This window comes from Carettochelys insculpta, chromosome 26, assembly GCF_033958435.1.
Source record: "Carettochelys insculpta isolate YL-2023 chromosome 26, ASM3395843v1, whole genome shotgun sequence".
Classification (NCBI taxonomy): Eukaryota; Metazoa; Chordata; order Testudines; family Carettochelyidae; genus Carettochelys; species Carettochelys insculpta.
In genome coordinates, this window is record NC_134162.1 from 13,961,433 (window position 1) to 13,986,198 (window position 24,766).

The 24,766-nt window shown below is 43.0% G+C and overlaps 2 protein-coding genes across 5 annotated transcripts; both read right to left on the reverse strand.

Moving 5' to 3' along the window:
• Positions 1–386: 386 nt before the first annotated feature.
• Positions 387–3,135, reverse strand: C26H1orf74 (chromosome 26 C1orf74 homolog). 3 transcript variants are annotated; one of them, XM_074977541.1, is made up of 2 exons: positions 3,099–3,135; positions 387–2,280 (listed from the first exon to the last, which is right to left on the reverse strand). In XM_074977541.1, the coding sequence occupies exon 2, from the start codon at positions 2,156–2,158 to the stop codon at positions 1,358–1,360; it is 801 nt and encodes a 266-aa protein (XP_074833642.1). In that variant the 5' UTR covers positions 2,159–2,280; positions 3,099–3,135; the 3' UTR covers positions 387–1,357. The 3 variants fall into 3 exon arrangements, with proteins under 3 accessions (XP_074833642.1, XP_074833641.1, XP_074833643.1); XM_074977540.1 differs by having other exon boundaries at positions 2,934–3,099; XM_074977542.1 differs by lacking the exon at positions 3,099–3,135 and adding an exon at positions 2,974–3,048.
• Positions 3,136–5,446: 2,311 nt separating this feature from the next.
• IRF6 (interferon regulatory factor 6) lies at positions 5,447–22,783 on the reverse strand. 2 transcript variants are annotated; one of them, XM_074977384.1, is made up of 9 exons: positions 22,752–22,783; positions 19,405–19,455; positions 17,738–17,929; positions 15,197–15,401; positions 13,347–13,469; positions 9,361–9,507; positions 8,730–9,122; positions 8,047–8,165; positions 5,447–7,707 (listed from the first exon to the last, which is right to left on the reverse strand). In XM_074977384.1, exons 3-9 carry the CDS (start codon positions 17,909–17,911, stop codon positions 7,486–7,488), a joined length of 1,383 nt encoding a protein of 460 aa, XP_074833485.1. In that variant the 5' UTR covers positions 17,912–17,929; positions 19,405–19,455; positions 22,752–22,783; the 3' UTR covers positions 5,447–7,485. The 2 variants fall into 2 exon arrangements, with proteins under 2 accessions (XP_074833485.1, XP_074833486.1); XM_074977385.1 differs by lacking the exons at positions 19,405–19,455; positions 22,752–22,783 and adding an exon at positions 19,135–19,261.
• Positions 22,784–24,766: the final 1,983 nt, after the last annotated feature.

Below are 24,766 nucleotides of genomic sequence, written 5' to 3' on the forward strand. Positions count from 1 at the left end.
ACTGTGGGTTGCTTGATTTTTTTTTTTTAATTGCAGGAGATTTAGTCTCTGTGTGGCAGCAGCTGTATGTTTCATTGCACAGCATCAGCCACTTAAGATCTCCCACTCTTGCAGGAAAGAACTTGGTAGGAGACATAAAACCCTGCACCTCCTTCCTTCTTTGCCTAGACTGTCTCCCTCTTCTTCAGGTCCTCCCTTCCCACACTGATTAGTGTAGACCCTTCCTCCCCGCCATCCTCCACTCCAGGAAAAGCAACAGAAGTTACTTATTTGTTCTTAATTATACACGGAGAGAAAAAAATTAAGAAAGTCAATACACATTGTTAACCAAAGTCAGGGCTGGTGCTTCCTGAAATTCCTTTAACAGACAAGTTCTGTTGCTTTGACAACAGTTAAGTCTTTAATGCAAACACAGTTGTGCTGTTAGCACAAGCAGACTATCATAGATGGTTTACATTAGATAAGACAATACATAATAGTATTTATCACACTTTACCTATTCAAAACATTATACAAATATGGACCCTTTTTTAACCTTCACAATGGTTCCCAGAGGTAAATATCCCTATTTTACAGATGGGCAAACTGAGTCATGTGGGGGAGGGGGGCGCTTGCCCAACATCAGCAAACGGAGATAGAGGGAAAACTGGAATAAGCCCCCATGGCTTCTTGACTCCTGACACTGTGCTCATTCTTCTCCTAGGAACTTTTTTTGATGTGGTATGGGGAGGAGATGAAATTACCACAGGCCTTTTTGGAAGGCTGAATGAGGTGAAGTTCAGTTGTGCCCTTTGTGTGATTATGGGCCCAGGTCTATACTACAAATTTACGTGGGTCGACTGCATCACTTACAGGAGTGGAAAATCCACCCCACTGAGAAGTGCAGTTGTACTGACCCAACTCCTGGTGTAGATACTGCTATGTCAACAGAAGGGCTTTTCCCCTTGATCCAACTACCATCTCTCAGTAAGGCAGAGTACCTATGCCAGTGGAAGCTCTCCCAGCAGCACAGGTAGCATCTTTGCTAGGCGCTACAGCAGTGCTGTAAATGAAGACAAACCCTAGGAGCTGAAGACCCTAATACTGGAAAGAGATCCATTATGCAAGAACTGCCTGCAACCCAGTTTGGGGTGCCTGAATATAGGCAAGTGGTGAGTAGAAACTGCACCTCTAATATGCTCCCTTGAACATCCAGCGCTTTGGGCCTCAGTCCTGACAGATTACAGGTGAGGGGGAGAGCTGTGGTTTGAAGCAATTCCTTAAGGAACCTTTGTGTATATGGGAGTACTAAGTGTCCCTCTAGATTTCAGGCCTGCCCTCCCGCAACCTGTAATGAAAAGTAATGAAGTGACAAGATTTACAAAGCAATAGCTGTTAGAGAAACCACCTCCGTTGAAATACAGAGGTTTGCAAAGTCATTCTGTGCACTAAATATGTCCTTCAGATTTCCACTCCATGCATCCAGCCCCTCCTTCAAGGCACCATACAGGTTCTCTGGGACACTGAAGGAATAAATTCGGACTCGGAGATCTTTACTTATCCTGCAGCAAGAGGCCTGGACAGTAAAAACTCTCAGTGGGGTGAGAGACAAACAGTTGTTGAACCCGTGCTCTGTAGTGAAAGCATAGGAAACTGGGTAGCCCAGGAGAACACCAAAGATGGTGCACAGATTCCAACTGGCAGAGAAGATCTCACTGGTGGTGATGGGCTGGGATGTGACACCTACCAGTGTTTTAACATGAGCCAGTATTTCTGCAATATGGCCTTTTATAGACTCTATGTATTCTGGCTCACAGGGGCCAGGACACATCCTAGAAGCTGACACATCAATGAAGGGCACTTTGTTTGACAGTAACAGCATCTCCAACCACCATGCGGTCTTCTCCAGGTTGAGTATCAGAACATTGCCGGCTATGCTCAGAAGGTGCAGCCGACATCTCGTCAAGCCTGCACCCTGGATCTGCTGAAGATAGCTCCTGATTTTGTCTACTCCAACTGAATTGTAATCATACAGGAAAGCAGGTTTCAACCCAGAAGCTACAGCTAAGATCTCCCCAGCCAGGTGCAAGGAACCAGCTGGAGATAAACTCTTCTTCCTCCCAGGTCTGAGGTTCTGCTGAGCTGCTGCAATTAGCAACTGAGGTGATAAAGCTGCCATCAGCACTCTAGCTTCAGGATTATTCTGGAGCTGACTGATACACAGTGAAATATCGAATCACAATCCTCCACAATCAGCTTTTCATTAGGTTTCTGCTGCCCTGAGTCACATCCTGAAAGAAACTGAAATAAAACAGCATTGGTATTTAAAAAGAATCCAATGTATGTCTGAGTTTCAGAAAGTTAGTATCCCACCCGCCACTCCCCAGCTTGAATTTCTGCACAAATATATCCCCACACCCTAGCATTTTTACCCTCGAGTGCCCAAATAAACATCCATTAAATCCTTACCCATCCTTGCACAGGGCAAGGACAACACACTTTATTGCTAGCTACATTATAACAAAGAGTCTCAGGAAGGAAATCTCATCCCATCCAGCTCTAGCAACATTTACAGATTCCACTCCAAGCCTGGGAGTTTAACAGATTGAAGAGAACAGGGGGAACAAGTGCACAAAATTTAGGGCAACACAGACACAATACAGGCCACTGAAACTGGAGGTCCCTAAACCATGGTCCAGGACCCTCAGAGTACTTGATGGAGGTGCCAGGAAACAGACTAGCCAGCATCTCCTCCTTGTTTCCAACTAAAACAAAGACTATAGGAGACGAAATGAAAGGCAAGATTTATTTTTCCCACAGTGGTAATTAAGCCCCAGCCAGAGCATCACACCACGGGATTCCCCGGCCCCTAATTACTACACTCCCAGGAAAAGCCAGCAGAGAGCATGCCAGTGTTTCATAGCAGACTACTCTCAGCAAGTTTGCGTACAAACCCCCGCACCGCCTAGAGCTGCGCACCGCCTGCGTGCGCACCAGGGGGAACCAAACGCCGGCACGAGGCTGACCACTGTCCCGGGTGGACCAACCCACGCGTGGAGAGCAGGCGCGTGTGAGCCTGTTACAAATCATCTCCCCCCCCCACCCCGCAGCGCACCGACCGCTTGCTGGTATCTCCGCTGCGGGAAGACAGAGCTTCCGCTTCCCCTTGCTCGCTGCTCCCCCATCACCTGACCCAACAGAGGCCGGCCGAGCCTCTGCTGCTTCCTGCACTTAAAGAAACAGGCTGTGTCCATGGCTAGGCGGCGGCAAGCCTGGTTAAATGGCTGCGCTGGCCCCCGAGCGCTGGGAGGGAGGGGTCCACATATTGCAGACCCAGCTCAGCATTAGCTCCTGGGCATTGTGTGAAGATGGCAGTGAACTACCACGCTTAGAGCACAAGAAAAACTAACTTTCCATGTTGCGTGAGCTGCCCCACCTCCCCTGTCCGGCTGCTCTAACAACAAGGGGTTGCGCTGGGTGCATAATCAGCTTTTACAGCCATTTTGGAGAACGAAGCCGAGTAGTGAACCCGCCGTGCCCAAAGCATCCCACAAGGCTGTTGTTGATGCTCTTTGGAGGGAGATTTTTCAGTGGAAAGTCAACTGGCATCCCCCAGCCATAAGGCTGGACTAGCCTACTTGGCAAGTCAGAGTGTTCCACAGACCTCACCTATGGGCCTGGCCTTGCCCTGTCTTCCTGCTGGCTATTTCCTGTTTCATCGACCCAGAAGGGACCTTTAGAGGTCATCCAAGTACATGAGATTAGGCCACTTTCACCATTGCCACCTGCAGTGCTCCAGAAATAAAATACAAGCGCTAACTGCTGCAGGCATCTGGGAGAGCCACATACTCAAGCAGCTCAGGGAAAAGGTGGCCTTTCCCGAGCAAAGCAAAGGCAAAACAAAGGCCCAGTGAACATGATGCAATACAAAATCTGGGGTTCCTACCCATCTCAGTGCAATCCACCCCCAACCCTCAGCAGCCCCTAGATTTCCTGCCTCATTCTAGAAGAGCTTGTTGCTGTTGAAGTGCCCCTACCCCGCTTCTGGGAAACCAGAGAAGGTCCAGACCTCTATTATCCCAGGCAGCTGCCTGTGCCTGGGTAACTTCTAATGCACAGACATGCATAACTTATGGACCCTGGCATGGCTTGCACTGTTACAGGTGCAGTACCCAGAGGAACTGATACCTCATACTGGGATGAGTGAACTCTCTCCTCTACAGCCTCACCCTAGAGCCAGGTGGCCTTTAACTCCTGTGGTAGAGTGCAGGGCTTCAGCCCTTATGATTTTGGGTTCTATCCCTGGTGCCAGCAACCTGGGTCTGTTGGTGTTACACATGTATACTTCTGTAGCAGAGCTTTAAAAAAGGCTTCCCTATTACATCACACCCCCTCCCCTTCTGGTAGCATGAGATCCTCTAAACTAGAAATCAAACTGTCTCCACAGCAGCTGAGCTTTGTCTTACCTGCTTGTAAAGCTGTGCTCTGGCCAGCCCCCTCATCTCCTTTTTGAGAGAACAGAAGACAGTTACTGTATCTCATGGTTGTGAGGATAGGTAAACCTCTAAACAGGTAGCAATTCAGATTTGGTCTACACTTCTTGTTCTAAAAATCCTCAAGACCTGACAACAGCAGGGACGCAGGGCAGAGTTTAGATAGGTAATCTATAAGTTCTTCAGAACTACCGAAAGCGAACCCCTTGTAAACATCTCCATCCCACGGGTAATTCTGGAAACAAGAAACAGAGAGGCAACTAAAAAGCAAGAAAAAAGAAATGCATTTCCAAACCAAACCTACTTTAGGATTGGTTCATGCTTTGCCCATCTGTTACTTATGACACACTTCATTTGGGGAAGTTAGATTCTATGTGCTTTGAAAAGCCCATTCATGCACTAACAGAGATAATGCTATTTTACCTGCAGGCACTGTGTGTGAAGAGGAAGCCTCCTAGTTTTCATGGTGCTTACATATCCCAGCTTTCTTGGGTTACAGAACAGCAGGAGGAAAGTATTTGCCTAATAAGTTTCAGCAGACTCCAACCAACATTGACACTGGAGTGAAGAGCTCATTCAGGAGCATGGATGTTACAAATATCCAAATAAAGGCTTGTGCACATTTATCAATTTGACACTGTTTGGTTCCCGTATAGGGCACCTATTATAGCATTGCCTATAGGGAAAATAGAATTTCTCTTTTCTTTGCACCCTGCTTATATCATTAGGTAGCTTTGCTGGTTGCTTTGATACTAATCTAACTTTTAAATCAACTAAGACAGGCAGCTCTTGCTTTATAAATCGAAAGTCGCATTATATATCTGTTACAGAAGGCAAAGACTAAATTCTATTGAAGGAGTATTAATAACAGAGATAGCCATGCTAGTCTATATACTATCAAGACAAAAAAGCAGTCCAGTAGCACTTTAAAGACTAACAAAATAATTTATTAAGTGATGAGCTTTTGTGGGACAGACCCACTTCTTCAGAGCATAGCCATACCAGAACAGACTCAATATTTAAAGCATAGAGAACCAAAAATCGTAATCAAGGTTGACAAATGAGAGAGCATAGGGGCAGAAGGAGGGGGGTGGGAAGTCAAGAATTAGATTATAGGGGCTGTTTTACATACTTTGCTTTATCTAATTCTTGACTTCCCCCCTCTTCTGCCCCTCTGCTCTCTGATTTGCTTACCTGGATAATTTTTCTGATTTGTCCCTTGATTACTGTTTTTGGTTCTCTGTACTTTAAATATTGACTCTGTTCTGGTATGGCTATGGTCTGAAGAAGTGGAGTGTTGATTTTGATTCAACAGTTTCTCTCCCTCACATCTAAAGGTAAAACTATTTAATATACAATATTTCAGTCAATAACTTTTAAACCTCAGCAAATCCATGCATGAACAAGAGGACATGCAGTTATAGAGAACTGTCCCCCAAGTAAACCTTTGAATAGTAAAACAAATTATCTTTCCCATCTTTTCTCATCAGTTTGCGTAAGGTAACAATGCCTTTAATATCTGGTAACTCTCTCAAACAGCAGTTATGGTTAAATTGCATGAACTTCTTCACTAACACATGCTTCTTATCAAAGCCCCCTTGCAGCATCTACCCTTTGTTTTTAAAGGGTGGAGGTGACGAACATATTTAAATGGACAGACAAAATATGCTGATGGACAGAAAGCTGGACAACTGTCCTTTGTTAAACAGTGCAGTGTACACCTAGAAAAGGCATGTACACAAAACATATTGTACCTTTAAACATAAAAATTGTTAATTTTTAGCTTTACAATAGATATTTCTTCTTTCCTATTTTCTTACCTTTTATCATTCAACTTTATGAAGTTAAATCTAGGGAGAACAACAATTTGACTTTCAGTATTTCTGGTTTGTGAATGCTATATTCATGCAGCCAAGTGTTAGCACTTGCTACCACAAAAATGGAACTGTGAGTTCATGTTTAGCATTTCTGGGAAAATTAGCACTGGCCCACATTGTGCATTTCCTTCACACAAAACCCATGATTATGTCATAGACTGACATGCAGACAGGAAAGACTGTGATGCCTAAATGCTACTCTTGGAGAATTAGATGCATAATGCAATGCTTAAGCATGCAGAGCACTCACCTAAGACCCTTCACTAAAAAGGAGAGCCACAAATATTTAAAAACAGCACAACTGCATTCAGGAAGTGAAACAGGCAATCAAATAATGAAAAAAGTTATTAGCCTCTTCTCTTTACATGAGGCAATTTATTCAAAAATATAGGTAGTTGGGTTTGTGACAATGGGGAAAACCACATGTGCAGGTTGGGGACCTATGTAAATAGGCTTGTGTGTAGTGCTGGGAAGGATCTGATGGTCATGGCACCATTAGTTACCCATGATGAGTGAAACATTTGACACTGGAGGACAAATTTAGGTGGTTAATCCAGGAGCTCCATGGCAGCATTCTCCAAAATGAAAACAGAATAAGAAATGTAGGGCTAAAAAGACACCCTTGTTCTGAAGGCTGTCAGGTTAAAACCTTAATCATGAATGATCTATACATAATCAATATAAAGCATGATAGAGAACTAGCCAGCCATTTGCTGCTACAGACCATTCCAAATAACTGTTTTAATCTTGGCCCACTGTTTTTCAAATCAATTTTAATGGAAAATAAAAAGCATATTCACCACTGATAATTGAAATGGTCTGTTACATTGATAGACTTGTTTATACACAAGACTGTACGCATTAGCTATTTAAAATATTTAAGATGTCAAAAACTGATTTACACACAATAAATTGCTTAAGCAAACAGATAAAAAGTTTAGTGTAAAGGTACTGCTTCAAAGACTGTCACTTCAGACTCCAAAAAGTGAATTACATATACTGTTGAATTTGACCATCTGTATACAGGATTTACATATGTTTTACTTGTATCTGGCAAGGCACAATTTAAAAATATCCCTTTTTATGTACATAAAAAAGTGGAGAACGGAGCAGAGTTAAGTCAGACTGAAAATACATCATTGTGCTGGGAGCGGCTGAGCAATATGCATAGCTGGTGCCTGCACTGGCCAGCCCTCTTGATGACTCTGCAGGAGGCGGTACAGCTGTTTCAAGTGGGCAACAATGTTGTCTTTAATGTCAGGTGTGGAGATCTGAAGCCGGACGCTGCCACTGTCAAAGGAACGCGTGAAGTCACCGGAAAACATTTCATAAATCATCCGAGCTACAACTGGAATGACCTGTATAAAAGAAAGCACGGTTATCTTAACCAAGTTGGAATGGTACCCTAAGGTGCTCCAGGAAGGCTCCAAAATACTCATCTTTTCCATAGAACAGTTTCATGGTCACCTGAGCTGCAGTTTACGCAGAAACATTCCACTTCACTACAAGCGGATTCTATTTTACTTTGATTTAAAAGCAAAACAAATCTGCCAGCTTGCAGTTCTGGTTTCTTATCTCATGAAGAACTTTCGTCTGTCACATATGTTGATACAGAGAAAATCTATTAAGGAAATCTGTATTTGATCCATCCACTTGCTCTAACAGGTCCTTGGTTTGCAAAGCCACAGCTCCCTTACCTGAACCACAATCAGCTTTCTCTCCCTAGGTTTCCCATCAGGCCATTCTTCTCCAAAACAGAAGTAGATCTCATAAGGTGGCTGTTTTTCTACCTGTCCCTTCTGATGGGCAATCAACTCTAAAGGAAAGAGGCAGCATGTTAACATCCAACAGGGGTTTTTGGTTGTTGGTGGTCAGAGTGCCCTGCTCCAACACCTGACTACAATTGTTCACAACACATCCTGTTCAGCACCTCCCCTTTTTATAGAAAAATGCTTACCCTTCCAGCAGCACTTCTCTGACAGCCTAGAGCTTTATCTGCTCTCCTGGATAGAAGATTCTCCAGGAATTACACTAGCCACCAACATAGGTGCTGAGGTTCAATGGCACTCAGCACCCCCACCATAAAAACTGTTGCAGCACCCCAATCACCCTCAGTGCTCTATAACCAGTTATTTGTTTAGCAGACAATAGTGTCTGTTCACTTCTTCCTTCTCACCCTGGGCCTAATCCAAGGACCACTGAAGTCAGTGGAAAAACTCCCATTTACTTCAGTGGGCACTGACTGGCAACTCCCATGCACTCAGACCACCAAAATGAGAACAAAAAGACTATGATGACTGACTCACAGGCTGGCTGGAACAGGGCTGTCAACCAAAAGGCCAGTACTCAACATTGTTGCTTAATATTCCAAGTTACTTACCACTTAGAAATGTTTCCAGACAGAAGAGCTTGACTTTCTTTTGCCTCTCAATCAAGTTTGGTGCAATGGATGAAGGGGCACATGGTCCAGACCAGTACACCTTGCACTGGCAGAGCCGAACAGCATATATGGCATGGCCACTGACCTCCAGAATCAGTCCCCTATCCATAACATCGAGTAGACGACTCGTGAAGAGCTTCTGCTTTTCGTTGGTGATTTGGTCTGTTCCTGGAAACTTTACTTGCTCCAAACTAATAGGTCCAAACAGCTCTTCTTGGTCTGGCATAGGACCCAGTTCTCCATAGAAGAGTCTGCATCCCTGGGGGTTGCTTACAGTTGTCGTCTGGCCAATCTCTTTTCCTCGATACTCAAATTTGATTTCGAGATCGGTCACTAAGAGATAAATTGTTAGAATGACTTTGTTCCAATTCAGTAAAGACTTTGGCATACACCCAGTAAGACAGGATAGGCGTTCTTGCAGGAAGAATGCCGTACAATAAATTGGACTTGGCAAAGTATATCCTAAATATGTACTATTTTTCTGTGTACAGAAGTCAAAAATGCAGTAATAGTAAAATACAGTGTTTTGGCCACAGCGACAGATGCGTGATAAATCCACAGATATACTTACTAGGAAGAGAGCTAATCCAGAGCTCAGGAGAACTGAAGAAGTCATGCTGTAGAGCAGATGGAGGCATCTCCATATCTAGAGGTTCATTCTTTGGCCATACCGCTTCAGGGCTGCAGTTTCCCACGCTAGCTGGCCCCATTGGGGAATCTACACAAAAAGAATCAAGCAAGTTGTTTTAAAACAAGTACTTTTAAAAAACAAAACAGCTTTGACAAATTACATTCCCCTGCAATCTGACCAATGTTCTTGAATATTAAAAATTGGACAGACATGCCTAGTCTATATGTAGCAATTCATTACAAACCTGTTGTAATGGTGCTCACATGCTAGTATGGTAGCACCCAACCTGTTAACAGAGAGATCTGATGAACATACTTCTGTACACTGCCTATAAATAAAAGCTAGCTGTTTTCATGAGTTTTGTTTCACAATTTACATGGCAAGGATTCGTAAACTTGTTAACAACCCAAATAAATAAGTTAAAAATATATTTGGTCCAATGAAGACTGTATTTTTATCTAGAGAGAGAACTGTGGCACAGAATTGATGGAAAGCGCTGTTGTTGGTTTTCCATACAGTTAAACACAAAGGGACAGATGTGTGAATACGAACATCTGCTCTCATTCCCTTTTCCTCAATAGTCTGTTAAGTGCAGAAGCTGTTGTAAGGCAAAACTGGTGTAGCTGTTTGTTCTTACACCCTCCAATTCCAGAGGTTGTAGCAGAGAAACAATTACTTCCCTTACACTGCTCCCCCACAACATTACCAGCATGCTTCCACCTCTGCTGAAGAAAATACATTCATAGACTGGAAGGGAGTTCAATATCCAGACACTGTCAGACCACATGATCACAGATTGCCAAAATGGCTCAGTTAGGGTAGTAGGTGTGAACTGGACTGAATAATCTCAAGGCATGTAATTTCAAACAGCTGCAAGATGGTAAACTTCAGTCACTATTGTAGGAGCACTTATTAGAAGAGCTAAGCATTACAGGTTGGACCTCTCTAATCAGGAACTCTCTTGTCTGGAAACATCAGTCATCCAGCATGATTTTAGTTAGTGGAACAACCACTTATCTTGGGTGTGGCCAAGTTTTCCACAATCCCATGAAGTTCATTTACAACCACCAGTCCTGGCTCTCCATGTTCTGTGCTGTTATTTAGTTGTAATGTATCCCTAATTCTTTTGTCAGGGCCCAGTAAGCAGTGGAAGTGTTGGTAATGTGCTCAACAGTATTGACCTCTTGTGCACCAGTAAATTCTCTCATTTGGTAGGTCTCGGTTCAGGTCCCAAGGGTGCCAGACTAGAGAGATTCAACCTGTAATATTACTGTCCTGACTCAGGCACTTTTTAACGCATGACATGTCTAATTTAAATAAATAAATAAAAGAGCACACACAGACCAAGTCCAAGGTTTAGAGAACACAAAAAAGGACATCTTAACTCCATGTCATCTAACCAGATTGTCTAGAAACTTTTAAACATTAGGTGCTTTTTAGGAAATTAAAAAGAAAGTGTATTTAAGTGCTGATACAGTTATCTGTCAAACTGCAACCTAGCTGCCTAAAAAAATACACACAGCAGCTATTTTAAAATGTTCATTGGTACAGGACATTTTGATTTGACATACAGACTAGGGCATCCCTTTGCTTTTTTGTGCCCAACAGATGGTTTTCCGTTAATGAAGCTTTTTTAGAGGAATCAAGTTTCCTATAAATGTAAACTGAAGTATCAAAACCAAAAAGCAGTCCAGTAGCACTTTAAAGACTAACAAAATAATTAGGTGATGAGCTTTCGTGGGACAGACCCACTTCTTCAGACCACAGCTGTACCAAAAACAGACTCAATATTTAAGGCACAGAGAACCAAAAACAATAAGCAAGGTTGACAAATCAGGGAAAAAAAAAAGAGATCAAGGTGAGCAAATCAGAGAGCAGAGGGGCAGAAGGGGTAGGGTGGGGGGGTCAAGAATTAGCTTAAGCCAAGTATGCAAACAAGCCCCTATAATGACCCAGAAATTCCTATCCCAATTCCAACCACATGTTAATGTGTCGAATTTGAATATAAAAGTGAGAGTTCAGCAGCCTCTCCTTAAAGACTGTTGTGAAAATTCCCCTTCAGTAAGATGCAAACTTGTAAGTCATTAACAGAAGGACCAATTCCATTAAAATGCTGGCTGACCAGTTTGTGGATCAGGAGTGTTTTCACAACACTCTTGAAAGAGAGGCTGCTGAACTCTCTTTTATATTCAAATTCAACACTTTATCACATGGTTTGAACCAGGATGGGAATTTTCTGGGTCATATCAGAGAGGTAGCCGTGTTAGTCTGTAGCTTCAAGAACAACAAGAAGTCTTGTGGCACCTTATAGACTAACATTTTGGCGCATAAGCAAAGACCTGCTTCATCAGATGCTTGAGTGGCGCGGGGGGCGGGTGTGGTTTCAGAGGAGTATTTAAAGAATGGGGTCCCAGTAAAAGGGAGGGCCAGAGCTAACAAGGTCTATTCAGCAAGGTGGAAATGGCCCATTATCAATAGTACGAATCAAGAGGAAAAAAACAACTCAGATCAGACGGGGGATATGAGCCATTGTCAGAGTCTAATGGGGAGATATTAACACCCAGGGCACAGGAGCTGCTTTTGTAAGGTGAGAGCCACTCCCAGTCTCTGTTTAATCCTTGGTTAATGGAGTGAAATTCGCAAATAAATTGCAGCTCACAGATGTCTCTCCCCATTTGATTTTTAGAATTTTTTTTTCAGAACTGTCACCCTTAAATCTGCCACTGAGTGTCCAAGGATACTGAAGTGGTCCCCCACAGGCTTCTGTACATTACCATTACTGGTGTCTGATTTATGTCCATTTTTTCTTTTACATAGAGCCTGTCCAGTTTGGCTAATGTAAATGGCAGTGGAGCATTGCTGGCACATGATGGCCAGCTCTGCTCACATATCTACACCAGTGACATCATGACAGGACCTAACATCAACCACACCATCAGGGGCTCCTTTACCTGCACATCTACTAATATAATATATGCCATCATATGCCAGCAATGCTCCACTGCCATTTACATTGGCCAAACTGGACAGTCTCTCTGTTCTTTAAATACCCCTCTGAAGCCACCCACTCATGAAACTGATGAAGTGTGTCTTTGCCCATGAAAGCTTTTGCTCCAAAATATCTGTTAGTCTATCAGGTGCCACAAGACTTCTTGTTGTTCTCTGGGTCATTATAGGGGCTCGTATACTTGGTTTAATCTAATTCTTGACTCCCCCCTGCCCCTCTACTCTGATCTGCTCACCTTGATAATTTTTTTTCTGATTTGTCCACTTTGATTATTATTTTTGTTTCTCTGTGCCTTAAATATTGAGAGTGCTCTGGTATGTCTATGGTCTGAAGAAGTGGGTCTGTCCCACAAAAGCTCACCTAATAAATTATTTTGTTAGGTCTTTAAAGTGCTAGTTGACTGCTTTTTGTTTTGATAGTGTATAGACTAGCACGGCTCCCTCTCTGTTACTATTAAACTGAAGTAGTGACAGATTTGTCAAAAGTGGGATATAGTAATTGTGTGTTAATAGATTCCCTTACAAATCAAGATGCTATGAATATGTTGGTCCAAAAGGAAAACTTTCAGAAGTCTATTTTTAACCACATTTTTTGGATAGTTTTGGATTTGTTTTAATAATGCCATCACCGAACTCAGATAAAGTGCTTTTCATCCACAGATCTCAGTGTTTTACAAAGATGAGGATTATGATTCCTGTTTTAGACAGGAAAACTGAGGCAAGGTGTGCAGTCTCTTGCCCAGGGTCACTCCGGAACAGAGCTCAGTTCTCTCAAGCCCAAGGCCAGTGTTTTTTGTATTAGGCCACACTGCCTCTCTATCATAGTATTGATTAATAAACCTCCGACTAAATTAAAATACTTACATAATTGATTTACAAGTCCATTACCTCATTGACATAATATATCCTATTCTACTAACCATTGATATTAAGAAATGGGAAAGTGTCTTGTATAGGAACATGCTGAGATGGATTTAGTTCCTCTTCCTCCTCCTCCTCAAGGTCATTATCTTTCTCATCCCATGGAGCAGAGCCAGTGGAGCCTGCATGTAACCATACAGAATGGAGTTGGCAAGCGATACTGAACTTCACAGACCATGGAAAAAACTTAACTAACATCAGTTTCCTCTTCCACTGCTACACAGGGCCAACAGATGCACTTACTGAATAACGAAGAGAACCATCTCAGTTATAAACTTAAGTCAAAGCTTAGTTTCAAAGACAAAACGAAATTCATTACTGGTCAAATTCCATGGAAGTGTTGAGTTGTGCCCAACATGAATTTGGTTTCACTCTTCAGTTTTATCCCCTTTACTCTGAATGGCTTCATAGCTCTGTAGCACACAGTGAAGATAACTGTCAACTGTCAGCCTGATCCATTTCCCTTTTACTTCCATTGACCCAAAGGGTACTGCTCACAGCATTTTCCCCTCTCCCCAAGAATTCATAGAACAATCCTCCACTGCAGTGCATTTTCTGGTAAATGCGGCAAATTAAAAGCTTAGTTTTATAGCCTTTGTGATGTTAACTTGCATGCTTTACCAGTATCAGAATTGTCAGGGGCACGCACACGAATAAAAAAAATTGGGGCTTTTGGAAGGGCATCGTCACCCCCCACAACCATCTATCTGAGCAACCTAAGGAGCTCAGTCATGCACATACGCACCTTGAATGGCCAAAGGAGTACGATTTCTCTTCCCCCCCCCTCCCATCCCTGCCACCACTGTGGTCAGAGGAGTTCTGTACCCACACGGGCTATAGGGAGTGCCCCTGCTTGCCCCCTCCTTGTCCACACCACTGAAAATAATTAAACACAACTGTAATGCACAGTACGTGTAAAACCCTCTGCATTAAACAGGTAAGATGTTGACTGAGAAGCATAACTAATATACTAGGAAATAAGGGCCCACACCAAGCTTTGTGAACAGCTCTGATCACACCACTTAATAAAGATAGATTTGAACTGGTAAAAGCACAGAGAAGGGCAATGAAAACTATTAGGAATATGGAACAACTTGCAAATCAGGAGACGTGAAAAAGATAGGGCATTTTCAGCTTAGAAGAGAAACTAGAGGGGTGATAAGATAAATCTATGAAAACCCGGAATGGTGTGCAAACCACGAATAAGGAAGTGTAATTTATACCTTACATATAAACACAAGAACCAGAGGTCACCCAAATGAAATTAGTAGGCAGCAGATTTACAAACTAGTATCAGGAAGTACTTCTTCAAACAACATACAGTCAGCCTGTGGAACCTGTTGCCAAGATGTTGTGAAGGCCAGAAATAAGTGGGTTCAAAAAAGCATTAGTAACTTCATGGTCATTAGCCAAGATGGTCAGAGACTAAACCAGATGCTCTGGGTGTCCCTGAATCTCTGACTGTCAGACATTGGGGGAGGACAACAGAGGATGGATCACTCAATTATTGGCCTCTTCTATCTAGTCACTCTGAAGTATGTGGCACCAGTCACTCATAAAATGGTATAGTGGATTGGATGAACCAGTGGTCTGACCCAATGTGGCCATTCTTAATTAAGGGGCTAAGCTCACCTAGTATAACTAAATTAGTTTCAGCAAGATTATGCCAAGGATTAATGTAGGTCTCTTTCATTTAGTCTGATCAATCATTAGGAATCCCTCCACTCATGAGCGACGTTTGCCACTTGGTTTGCAGAGGCAGATAAAGAATTAATACGTTAGGGGAACAAGGCCCTTGTTTTCAGGTATCAGTCCAATACAACTTGCACCACACCACCCTTTTCCTCACCTGGGTTCATGATCGATCCTTGGGACTGTGGAATATCACACACTTCATAAATTTTAATGGGATTCATGGGCACCTCTTTCGTGCCATCATACATCAGGTTGAACTCCCGACTTTTGTTAAGAGCACATCGGAGCTGTGCTTTCCATTTTGCAGGGTCTGGATCATCAACTCCTTCCTGGTACTTCCCTGTTTCCACAGCCCATGCCTGGGGGCAAAGTACAGAGCGTTCAGCGGAGTTCTGTTGTTATGCCAGTTTTTAATTGTGGCAGGTTTCCATTATAAAAGTTGTTTTATGAGAAATCTTCTAAGCTGTAATATTTTAGAGCCACTAACAACTGAATTGCCTTTGTTCCTCTGCACACTAGCTTTTCTTCCCAGCACAGAAAAGGATCGCATTTTTAATGGGTGTCTGATGATTTTGCATGCCCAACTGGAGACATTATTAAGAAGTCTGACTTCCACAGTGCTGAGCATGAGCACTTTCTGAAAATCTGGCCCCGTTTATGTCTTCCAGGTTGGATACCCAAAATCTTGTGGTTGGAAGAGAACTCAGGATGTCATTGTGTCCGTTCCCATGTTGAAAGTAAGGATGTTAATGGTTAACCAGTAGTGGCTGGAGCAGCCCCTGTCCACCACCAGGCAGGGGTTGCTCCAGCCTCTTGAGGCTACTGTGGCTGGGAGCACTGCAGCCAGGCAGGAACAGCCCCAGTGTGCCACAGGTAGTGGGGAGGTGGCAACTGAAGCAGCTGCTCCAGACACCCACCCTTAATTGGTTAACTGGTTAAACCTATCATTTAACTGGTTAGCCCATTTAATGGGATTTTACATCCCTAAGTGAAAGCAGGGCCAATCCAAACCAAATCATCCCAGCCAGGGCTTTGCCAAGCCAAGACTTAAGATACCTTTAGGGATGGAGATTCTACCATGAGCCTAGGTAACCTACTCCAGTACTTCACCAACCTCCTAATGAAACAGATTTTTCTAATATCCAACCTAGACCTCCCCCACCACAACTTGAGACCATTGGTCCTTATTCTGCCATCTGTCACCATGGAGAACAGCCTTTCATCCTCCTCTTTGGAATCCCTTTTCCAGTCGCTGAAGGCTGCTATCAAATCCCGCACTCTTCTCTTCTGCAGAGGTCATTAGCCCAAATCCCTCAGCATCTGAAAACATACGCTCCAGCCCCCTGCTCATTTTTTTCACCTTCCACTGGATGCGCTCTAGTGTGCCCATATCTCTTCAGTGATGAGGGGCCCAGAACTGGATGCAATACTCCAGGTGCAGCCTCACCAATTTTGAATAAAGGGAAATAATCACTTCCCTAGATCTTCTGGCAATGCTCCTCCTAATGTATCCCAGTATGCCGTTAGCCTTTGCTACAAGGGCACACTATTGGCTCATATCCAGCTCCTCATCCATGGTAATCCCCACTCACTCACTTTTGAAAATCAGGACATAGTTAACTTAGAACAAGCTGTTCCAAATTGAGGGGGGGGGAAGCACTAAACAAGGTGTTAGATCTTTCAAACAGCTCTCAACTCTGCTTGTATAATGTAACATCCAGCCACGTATTGTAGACTAACCCTACAATTCAATACAAGGCACTCTCATGTAAAATAATGTTACAACAAATGGTGGAGATCGGAAGAGGAAGGTTCACTTGAATCTGTTCACTCCAAGTTTATTTAGTATTCCATTTCAGACCAAATTATGGGCCGAAGAAATATTAAACTAAATAAAAGCTTGCCATGAAACACTCAAAACAAGTAAGTCACTTCCCAGGAAAAGTAGCTATCAGAGGAAATGAGGCTGTTAACTCAGCAGTAACCAAGAAATGTCCTACACTAACGGCATTAGGCTTGCAGTTTGAAAGAAAGACAAATTAATACAGTGATACCTTTAACAGTCTCTTTCCCAACTTAACTCCAAATTTTGCATTCAGATACTTGCAACTTTCCTTCTGATTTCAAAGGAATTGAGTGCATTTAGAGGGCAAACCATAATTATAAACTATTACTCCAATGATGGTTTGACCATTGGCCTGCTAAACCCAGGTTTGAGAGTTCAATCCTTGAGGAAGCCATTTACAGGTCTGGGGCAAATAGACTTTAAAACAGAAAATCTGTCAGGGATGGTACTTGGTCCTGCCAAGAGGGCAGGGGACTGGACTCTATGATCTCCCAAGGTCCCATCCAGCTCTATGAGGTGTGTGTGTGTGTCTGTGTCAATGATCACCCAATAATTACTCCAAACAATTCTCAACAGTGTCTTCAGCCTAGAGCTGTTGCCCGTATACTGGCATTCATAAGACCTTAGGTAACAAAGAGGTCTGTTCAGTTTGTTTAAGAAGTTAACCACAAAAACACCCAGCTTATTTTTGTAGCAAGTTTCTGGCCTGAAACCATGACAGACAGTAAATCATTACAAAGCATTTGTTTTAAACAGGTCATTAAAAAAAAAAACCCACAAAATTCAAACTACTTAGAAGTAGCTGGAAAAGCAGAACAACAAAATTAGGAGTTCCAGCCCCGCCCCCACCTTAAAGATTGTGTTCTCCTCTTCGTGCTGAGGACTGTGTCGAGTTGCATGCTTCCAGGGGATTTGAAATCTCTTTGCTTCTCGATTAAGCCATACGAGGCCTGGATACATACCACTATCTACCTGGGCTACTAACCAGGGTTTCAAACGAACTCTGCGTGGATGTAATGCCATTATCTATAGAAAAACAAACTGTAGGAAAACCACTAACAATTAGTTAATTAGAATTCACAAATAAAATTTGGGTTTTTGTTGCTCATTTGCACCAAACACTACCAGGATTCTATATGTGATGGTTAATTAATTGTGGTTTTCAATACTTATTTGAAAGCACATCTAGAATATGTGATAGCAATAAGGTTTAATCAGATTATATTCTACTCAAAAAAAAAAAAAAAAAAAAAAAAAGGTTACTCATCCATCATTAAAAATAGGCCTTAATTTTTTTTTCAAACACCTTAAAACAATCCAGGATAAATCATCCTAACAGCAGAAGCATTCTACGTTAGAAATTGGCCTATGATTTGTGTTAATAATTGAACAAAGTGAAGGATAAACCCCAATCAGAAGGCTGTTTTAGACACTGCAAAGCTTCTTGTGCAAGAGATAAAACTAAAAACCAAACAGTAAAAGAAGAGATATTAGAGAGTTAAAACGCTCTCCAAATACTTCATCTAGGTGAACTCCCCTATCAGATGATCCTACAATATTCTTTTTCTCCTCAATGACCATCAAAAAAGAGTCCCTCCTCTCAAAAAAGGTGTCCAGAAATTTAAAGATAGTGTTTCAAGTGGGACAGTTTCATAGTGGAGGATAACAAATAGATTTAATTTTAAAGTAACCAGAATACACCATGCAGAGGCACAAACAAAGTAATTTTCAATTGCAATTTTAATTTGCAATTCACATCTTGCAGGAATTTGTGAACACACCTACGTGCGTGCGCGCACGCGCACACACACACCGTTATTCAATATGCAAAGCTAGAGTAACCAGTATATTTTTAGTATGATTATGCACAAGAGCTTTCTAGGATATGAAAAACAAAGATTTATTCCTGCTACGAAACCTAGATATATGTTCTTTTCAAAAATCAACTAAAAGTTTGCTAAGATTTAAACGCTCGTTTACTGTTTGCATCAACACTGCAGTATTTTACCAGTGCATGAAAATCAGCTGTAAAACAAAAAGTCAAAAGAAACCTAACCTCTACTCACAGCTTAAAATGAACACAGTAAACAACCAGTGAAAAACATCACATGAAAATTGCATATGATCAAGATTTACATTCTATTAAAAATAAGATATTTAGAATACAGCATTCTTCAGAAAAGAGTTTTACAGCATATTCAATTTCAGTCTCACATTAATTGAAAAGTGACTTAAGTTACACGTACCTGTCTATAGTTTGTGCTTTGAGTGGTTCACATCTCTTCCTTATATCTATTTGAATCTGGCCTGATTTTAAATATACAAAGCCTTGATCCAAAAGGACTCACATACTGGGTGCATATATCTTACAAGACAAGTATTTCTCCTAATCAAGTATTTCACAATCTGCTATGGATTATTAATGTTAAAGTTATAAAATATGATTTCAGCACAGGGAAAAAGGCTTTAGAGAAGCTACGATAAGAACAATTATATCAATTTATTTGTAGAAATACCTGCAGATCCAACTCCCAGGCACGTGATACAAGTAATCAAAGAAAGTTAATCTGTAACCAGAAGAGAGAGTTTGTTTTATTTATTAAATGGCAAAAATGCTCAGATCCTGTTGTGAATTGCTATTTAATTTAAATTTAAGTAACAGGTTAAAAGATGCCTATTCAAGAGTTTGGATACACCATCGTTAACAAAATATCCAAGCAGCATAAAATAATGTCAAAAGGAACTCAGCTATCCACCTAAAAAAACAAGTTCATTTCTATTTCTTTATTGCTCTGCAAAACAAACCCTGAGCTCTCTCCAAAAATCATACCAAATATTTTGTTGCATGCCTATAACGTTACCACATTTTTTTTCAGAATAAGGGCTTGTTAAGGTAGTGTGCAGTCAATCATCATTTAAATTTACAACACACCAGAAATATACTAACATATCATGTGACACACTCCAAGACTTTCAGTGCATTGTGACAGTGACCATGTGGGACTTAAGTGCAAACCAATGCACTGTAGATTCACATCCTGGCTTGCCACACACTTAAAACAGAAACAGGTTACACTGGTGAAAAGGACAAAAAAGAATCTTGTAGTGAATTTTCAGTACAACAAACATATGATGGAACATTAAACATCTGTGCTCTCGCTTAAATCTAGTCCCATTCATACGCAGACTCCTTAGCTCCTGTGTGGTAGTGCCTGCAACTTGAGTTATGACTAGCCCATTAAGAGATAGGCTACTACTGAATTTGCACAGCTATGCATTGTATTCCAACCACTGCACATGGCTCAAGCATTACTCTGCTCTCTCAAGCTAGCTTTGCAGTGAATAGGTAGACCTACAGTCATTTCAAATAGAGATACTTTTAAGATTTATTATTAGGACTTAAATATTCACACTCCTCAGTGATGTAGCTGGGACCTTCTTACTGTTAAGGGTAGAAAAGACTGCCATCCTGGAATTGCCAATTTTTGTTTCATGTATTTCTGGAGGTTTCATCATCACATCCTCTTTAATTAAAAGCTACTTTTGAATTCTTGGGGACTGTGGGCAATTGTTCTCTGTAAGTTTTATGCTTGTGCAGCTGCTCAGGAGAGATTCAAATGCCACCCAAACGATTAGCAGAGAGCCCACAGTTTTTATTTTTAGGGTGTTTTTATTTATTAATTTATGTTTGTTGCTTCTGGTGGTGTACATTCACACATGCCTCAGAGCAAATAAAAATTTACCCTGCACATGGATGGAAAAAATCAGCACATGAATGGAAATGGTTAGAGGGAACACCCTGGAGGATTGGCTACCTATGCCATCCTGATACACCAGGCATTCTTGGCTGACTATCAGTGTTATATTAGCTATATAACTCATTTTCCACCATATTACTTAGCTGCAATATCTGTCTTGCAAATACTGAGCTGAGAACTACCTTTAAACAGAAGTGAAACCAACTCGCTTTTAATTGCCTAAGCCAAGAGATGCCACAATTAGACAGCAAATCATTAAAAGTAAATTGAATAACCTGGGTACAGTCATTCCTGCCCCAGGGTCTCCTGCTCCCCCTCACAGGCTTTCCAGAGGTACTAGGGGAAGATACTTCCCAACAAGGGACAGCAAAGCACAGGAAGCTGCATCATTGGAGTGCCGTACTTTGTCTCTGAAGCACTGAGTGGCCATCATCACTAATATCCGGTCTACATGGGGAAATTTTACAGCAGTTTCCTGCCATTGCTAACACTGGTGCAGCTCCATTACCGTTAACCAAATCATGAAGCTAGTCCGACAAGCTGCTGGCTGCCACTTGTTTTATAAATACCAAACATATAAGTATGGTTAGGGTAACAGTGCTTAAGATGCCAGTGGTCAAACATCATGTTACAGTGTAAGTCAGTCTTTAGAGACAGGACACTAGATTAGAGGTAGAATCTCCATGAGAATCAACATATAGCCAGGTCTTGTACAGTTGGTGAAACTGATCAGCATATAGCTACATTGGTCAGTTTCACCATCTAGCCAAGTCCCAAGGCTGTCCACGGTCCACCTATAGACTAAGGCAAGAAGCATCTACTAAACACAGTAGGTAAATGACCTAGGACTTTTTATAGACTAGAGAAAACTTGTGTTTTTTCAGTCAAGTTTGCTTAACACTACCATAGATAAAAGCTACCTTTACCTCAGTTTTAAAGGGGTCAGAGCCCCAGCTATCAGGCCCTAACAAGTAGGGTTAACACATGTGAAATGCAACAAAAATGCACCCTTCCCTACTTGGTATGTCTGCTGCACCCCCAAACCCTAGCCACAAGGCAACTCTTCAACCACCACACACACATCCCAACAGCCAATAGCAGCATCTAGAAAGGTAACAAAAATACCTAAGAAAGAAAATGAGGCTAAGCTATGGAAGTGGGAACACTGCAGCATCTTCAGCAGGGCATAGAACCTTTGAACATTAGACAGCCCAGTGCATTGTGATAATGGAAATATTTAGCCCTGTTAAAAACAAAACAAAAAAGACCAGTGCAGCTATTTTTCTTGCAATGGGCAAATCCATAAAAATAACCTAAGCAGGCTAGTTAAATACCAGCCAGGTGGTAATCCTACTGCCAAGGCTATTATTCAACCTGCAACTATCAGTCTAGACACATTAAATTGTTCACATTCACGTTTACAGGGAGTCTGAACTGGAACAGACACACCTTTCTTTTTCTCGACTGGACAAGGCCTAGCTCAGCATTAAACCATTTTCCCTCAGAGTTTACATAAGACTAGGGGTCATCTCTCAGGGCAGATGGTGGTGGGTGTAACCATAGGGTAAGGGCTGGATGGGTGGCAAACCAGACTGAGGGTTGGGAAGGCACAGGCAGGGAGGCTGAAGGGTAAGAAGCAATATTCTCACGACTCCCCGCCCCATGTGCATTATACAATTGGTTATGTGCACTGAAGAAACACAGGCCGGAAGGGACGGTTGGATGGGAGGAAGACTGAGGGATGTGACGGGACTGTAGAAGGGTGGGACAGGGCAGGCTGCGGGTGTTGGGAAGGGGCTGTGGGGCAGGAAATGGGGAAAGTTGGGTTGGTTGGGGCTGGTGGGAGGGGCAAGCTGGAGAAGGGTTGAGGGGCAAAGAAACGGGAGGCTAGGCTGGTTGTGGGGTAGGAGGGGGCTGTGGGTCCGGGAAGGAGGAGGAGCCTGGGTTGGTTGGGGGGTGGGAAGGGACTGGAGGGGCAGAGCAGGGCCGGGAAGGGGAACAGCCCGAGGGAGGGTCTGCGGGACAAAGGGATACTGGGGGGACCGGAGAGTGGGGACGCGGGCAGGAGAGAGGGGAGCAGCTGAACTCGCCCCCCGCTCACTCACCGCGCAGCCGGCTCCAGCGCTGCCCCAGCTCCTGGCCTAACCTAGCCCCGCCCTTCCTGCCTTACCTCACCTGGCCAGGTGCAGCCGGCGCAGCCGCAGCGCCCGCCCCGCCCCCGAGCCGCGCGGAGGTGGGGCCCGAGCGCGCTCCGGGGCGGGGAGGGTTAGGGATCAGTGAGAGCTCGTGGAGGGGGCGATGTTGAGGGTCAGTGGGGGGAAGCCGGAGGTGTTGGGGTCAGTGGGGGAACTGGGGGGTCAGTGGAGGGAATCAGGAGGTGTTGGGGTCAGTGGGGGGAAGCCGGAGGTGTTGGGGGTCAGTGGGGGATGTTGGGGATAATTAGGTCTGGGGGAATGTTGGGGTCAGTGGGGGGGCATTCAGGGGGTCAGCTCCTGGACCCACATCTTTCCACGTACCAGTTCCACAGGGTGCTGGGGACCCAGCGTGTAGGGCCAGCACACCCCACTCTTAGGATCTCCCCCCTATGCTGTGGCCAGAGCAGCTGGATCTCTGGCGTTATATTCTAGGGCCTTAGCCAAGGGGCAGGAGTCCAGGCTTTGGCTCCTACTCCTAGCTGAGACTTTGGGCAGGTCACACTCCTGCTGCACACTTCAGCTTCCCTGAATCTGAGATGGTAGAAGTCACTTCTCTAAAGTGATCATAATAACCGCATCTGCTGATAGCCCCTTGGCAAAACCACACCTGCTCTGTTGAACATATATGCTTGTCTGCTTGGGAAAATTACAGCAGTGTAATTATTCTGCTGTAGCTGGGCCAATATAACACCTTGTCTGGACATTCTGTTGTGGAATAAAAGTAGTTTCGCTCCAGTACAATTATGTTTTTTCAGTTGACTTTGCTATGTTGATAATTCCTAACTAAGCTTTCACTTTTTCTGCGAGCCTGGAGGAACTAGCACACCGACAAGGTGAGGACGCTGGACTATCTCAGGGCTCCTGCATCACCCACAAAATCCTTAACTAAATTACAATTTCAAAGCTAAATTCTGCATGGTCAAAACCTGGGAAAACACAGCAGGGGTTCACAGGCTAGAAGACCCTGAATACACTAGCCTTTTTTCCTAAAAAATTTCAGACATAGGAAAGTTGCTACTGTCTGCTAGTAGTTTAACTACTGTCATCTAGGCCTCATCGGAGGAAGGTAATAATGCTTACAATGCTGGAGACTGCACTAACTCAGTTTCAGCTGGTGAAGCTGATCAACTGACAGCACCAGTGGTAGATTTCAGGAGAATAGCCTGGAGTCGATGCCGGTGATGATCTCAATGGGACTGCACCAATTTAACGAACGGGAGAACTGGTTTCTGCAAAATCTTTATAATGGTGCACAACAGACAAGTTGGACTCCAGACTCAGCAATGAGATTGCAGGGCTAACATTTAGGGAGGAAGCACATCCTTTCAGTACATACATAAACGTACATATATAATTATTTAATTTATAATGTGGCCAGACTCCACTCAGGGTGGGAGCCTATTGGGGCAGGTACAAAATAGACATACATGAAGACACAGTCTTTATCTGGAACTATTATTCAGAAATAGAAAGAAACCCAGTCCTGCACCTGAGATCCTTATGTGAAAAAAAAACCCTTTGAAGTATTATTATAAGCAAATTAGGTGTAGGCATTCGAGTTCTTGGCATGTTTCAATATATTCTGCTGTTGTGTTCCTTCTCATAGAAATCTGAACCCTTGTTCTTCTTCTCAATTTGGCATACAGAGATGTGTCCTAACAGATCCCTAGCACCAAGCACTGAGAAACTTCAGGATGAAGCATGATTAACAGATGAAAGCACTGCAATAGCATTCACAGAGCTCTGAAAAACTACTCCTTCTCCTCCCTGCCCCATAAGAAACGTCCATCACTGTTCATAAACATAGCTTTAGTTGTGAGTCCACTACTGTGTGTTATTTCTCTCTGGCTTCAGTCAGCAAATGGTGTCTCTCAGCAATCCCTTGCTGACTTTATCTTCTTTTTTCATCGTTGGGGACCAGTGAG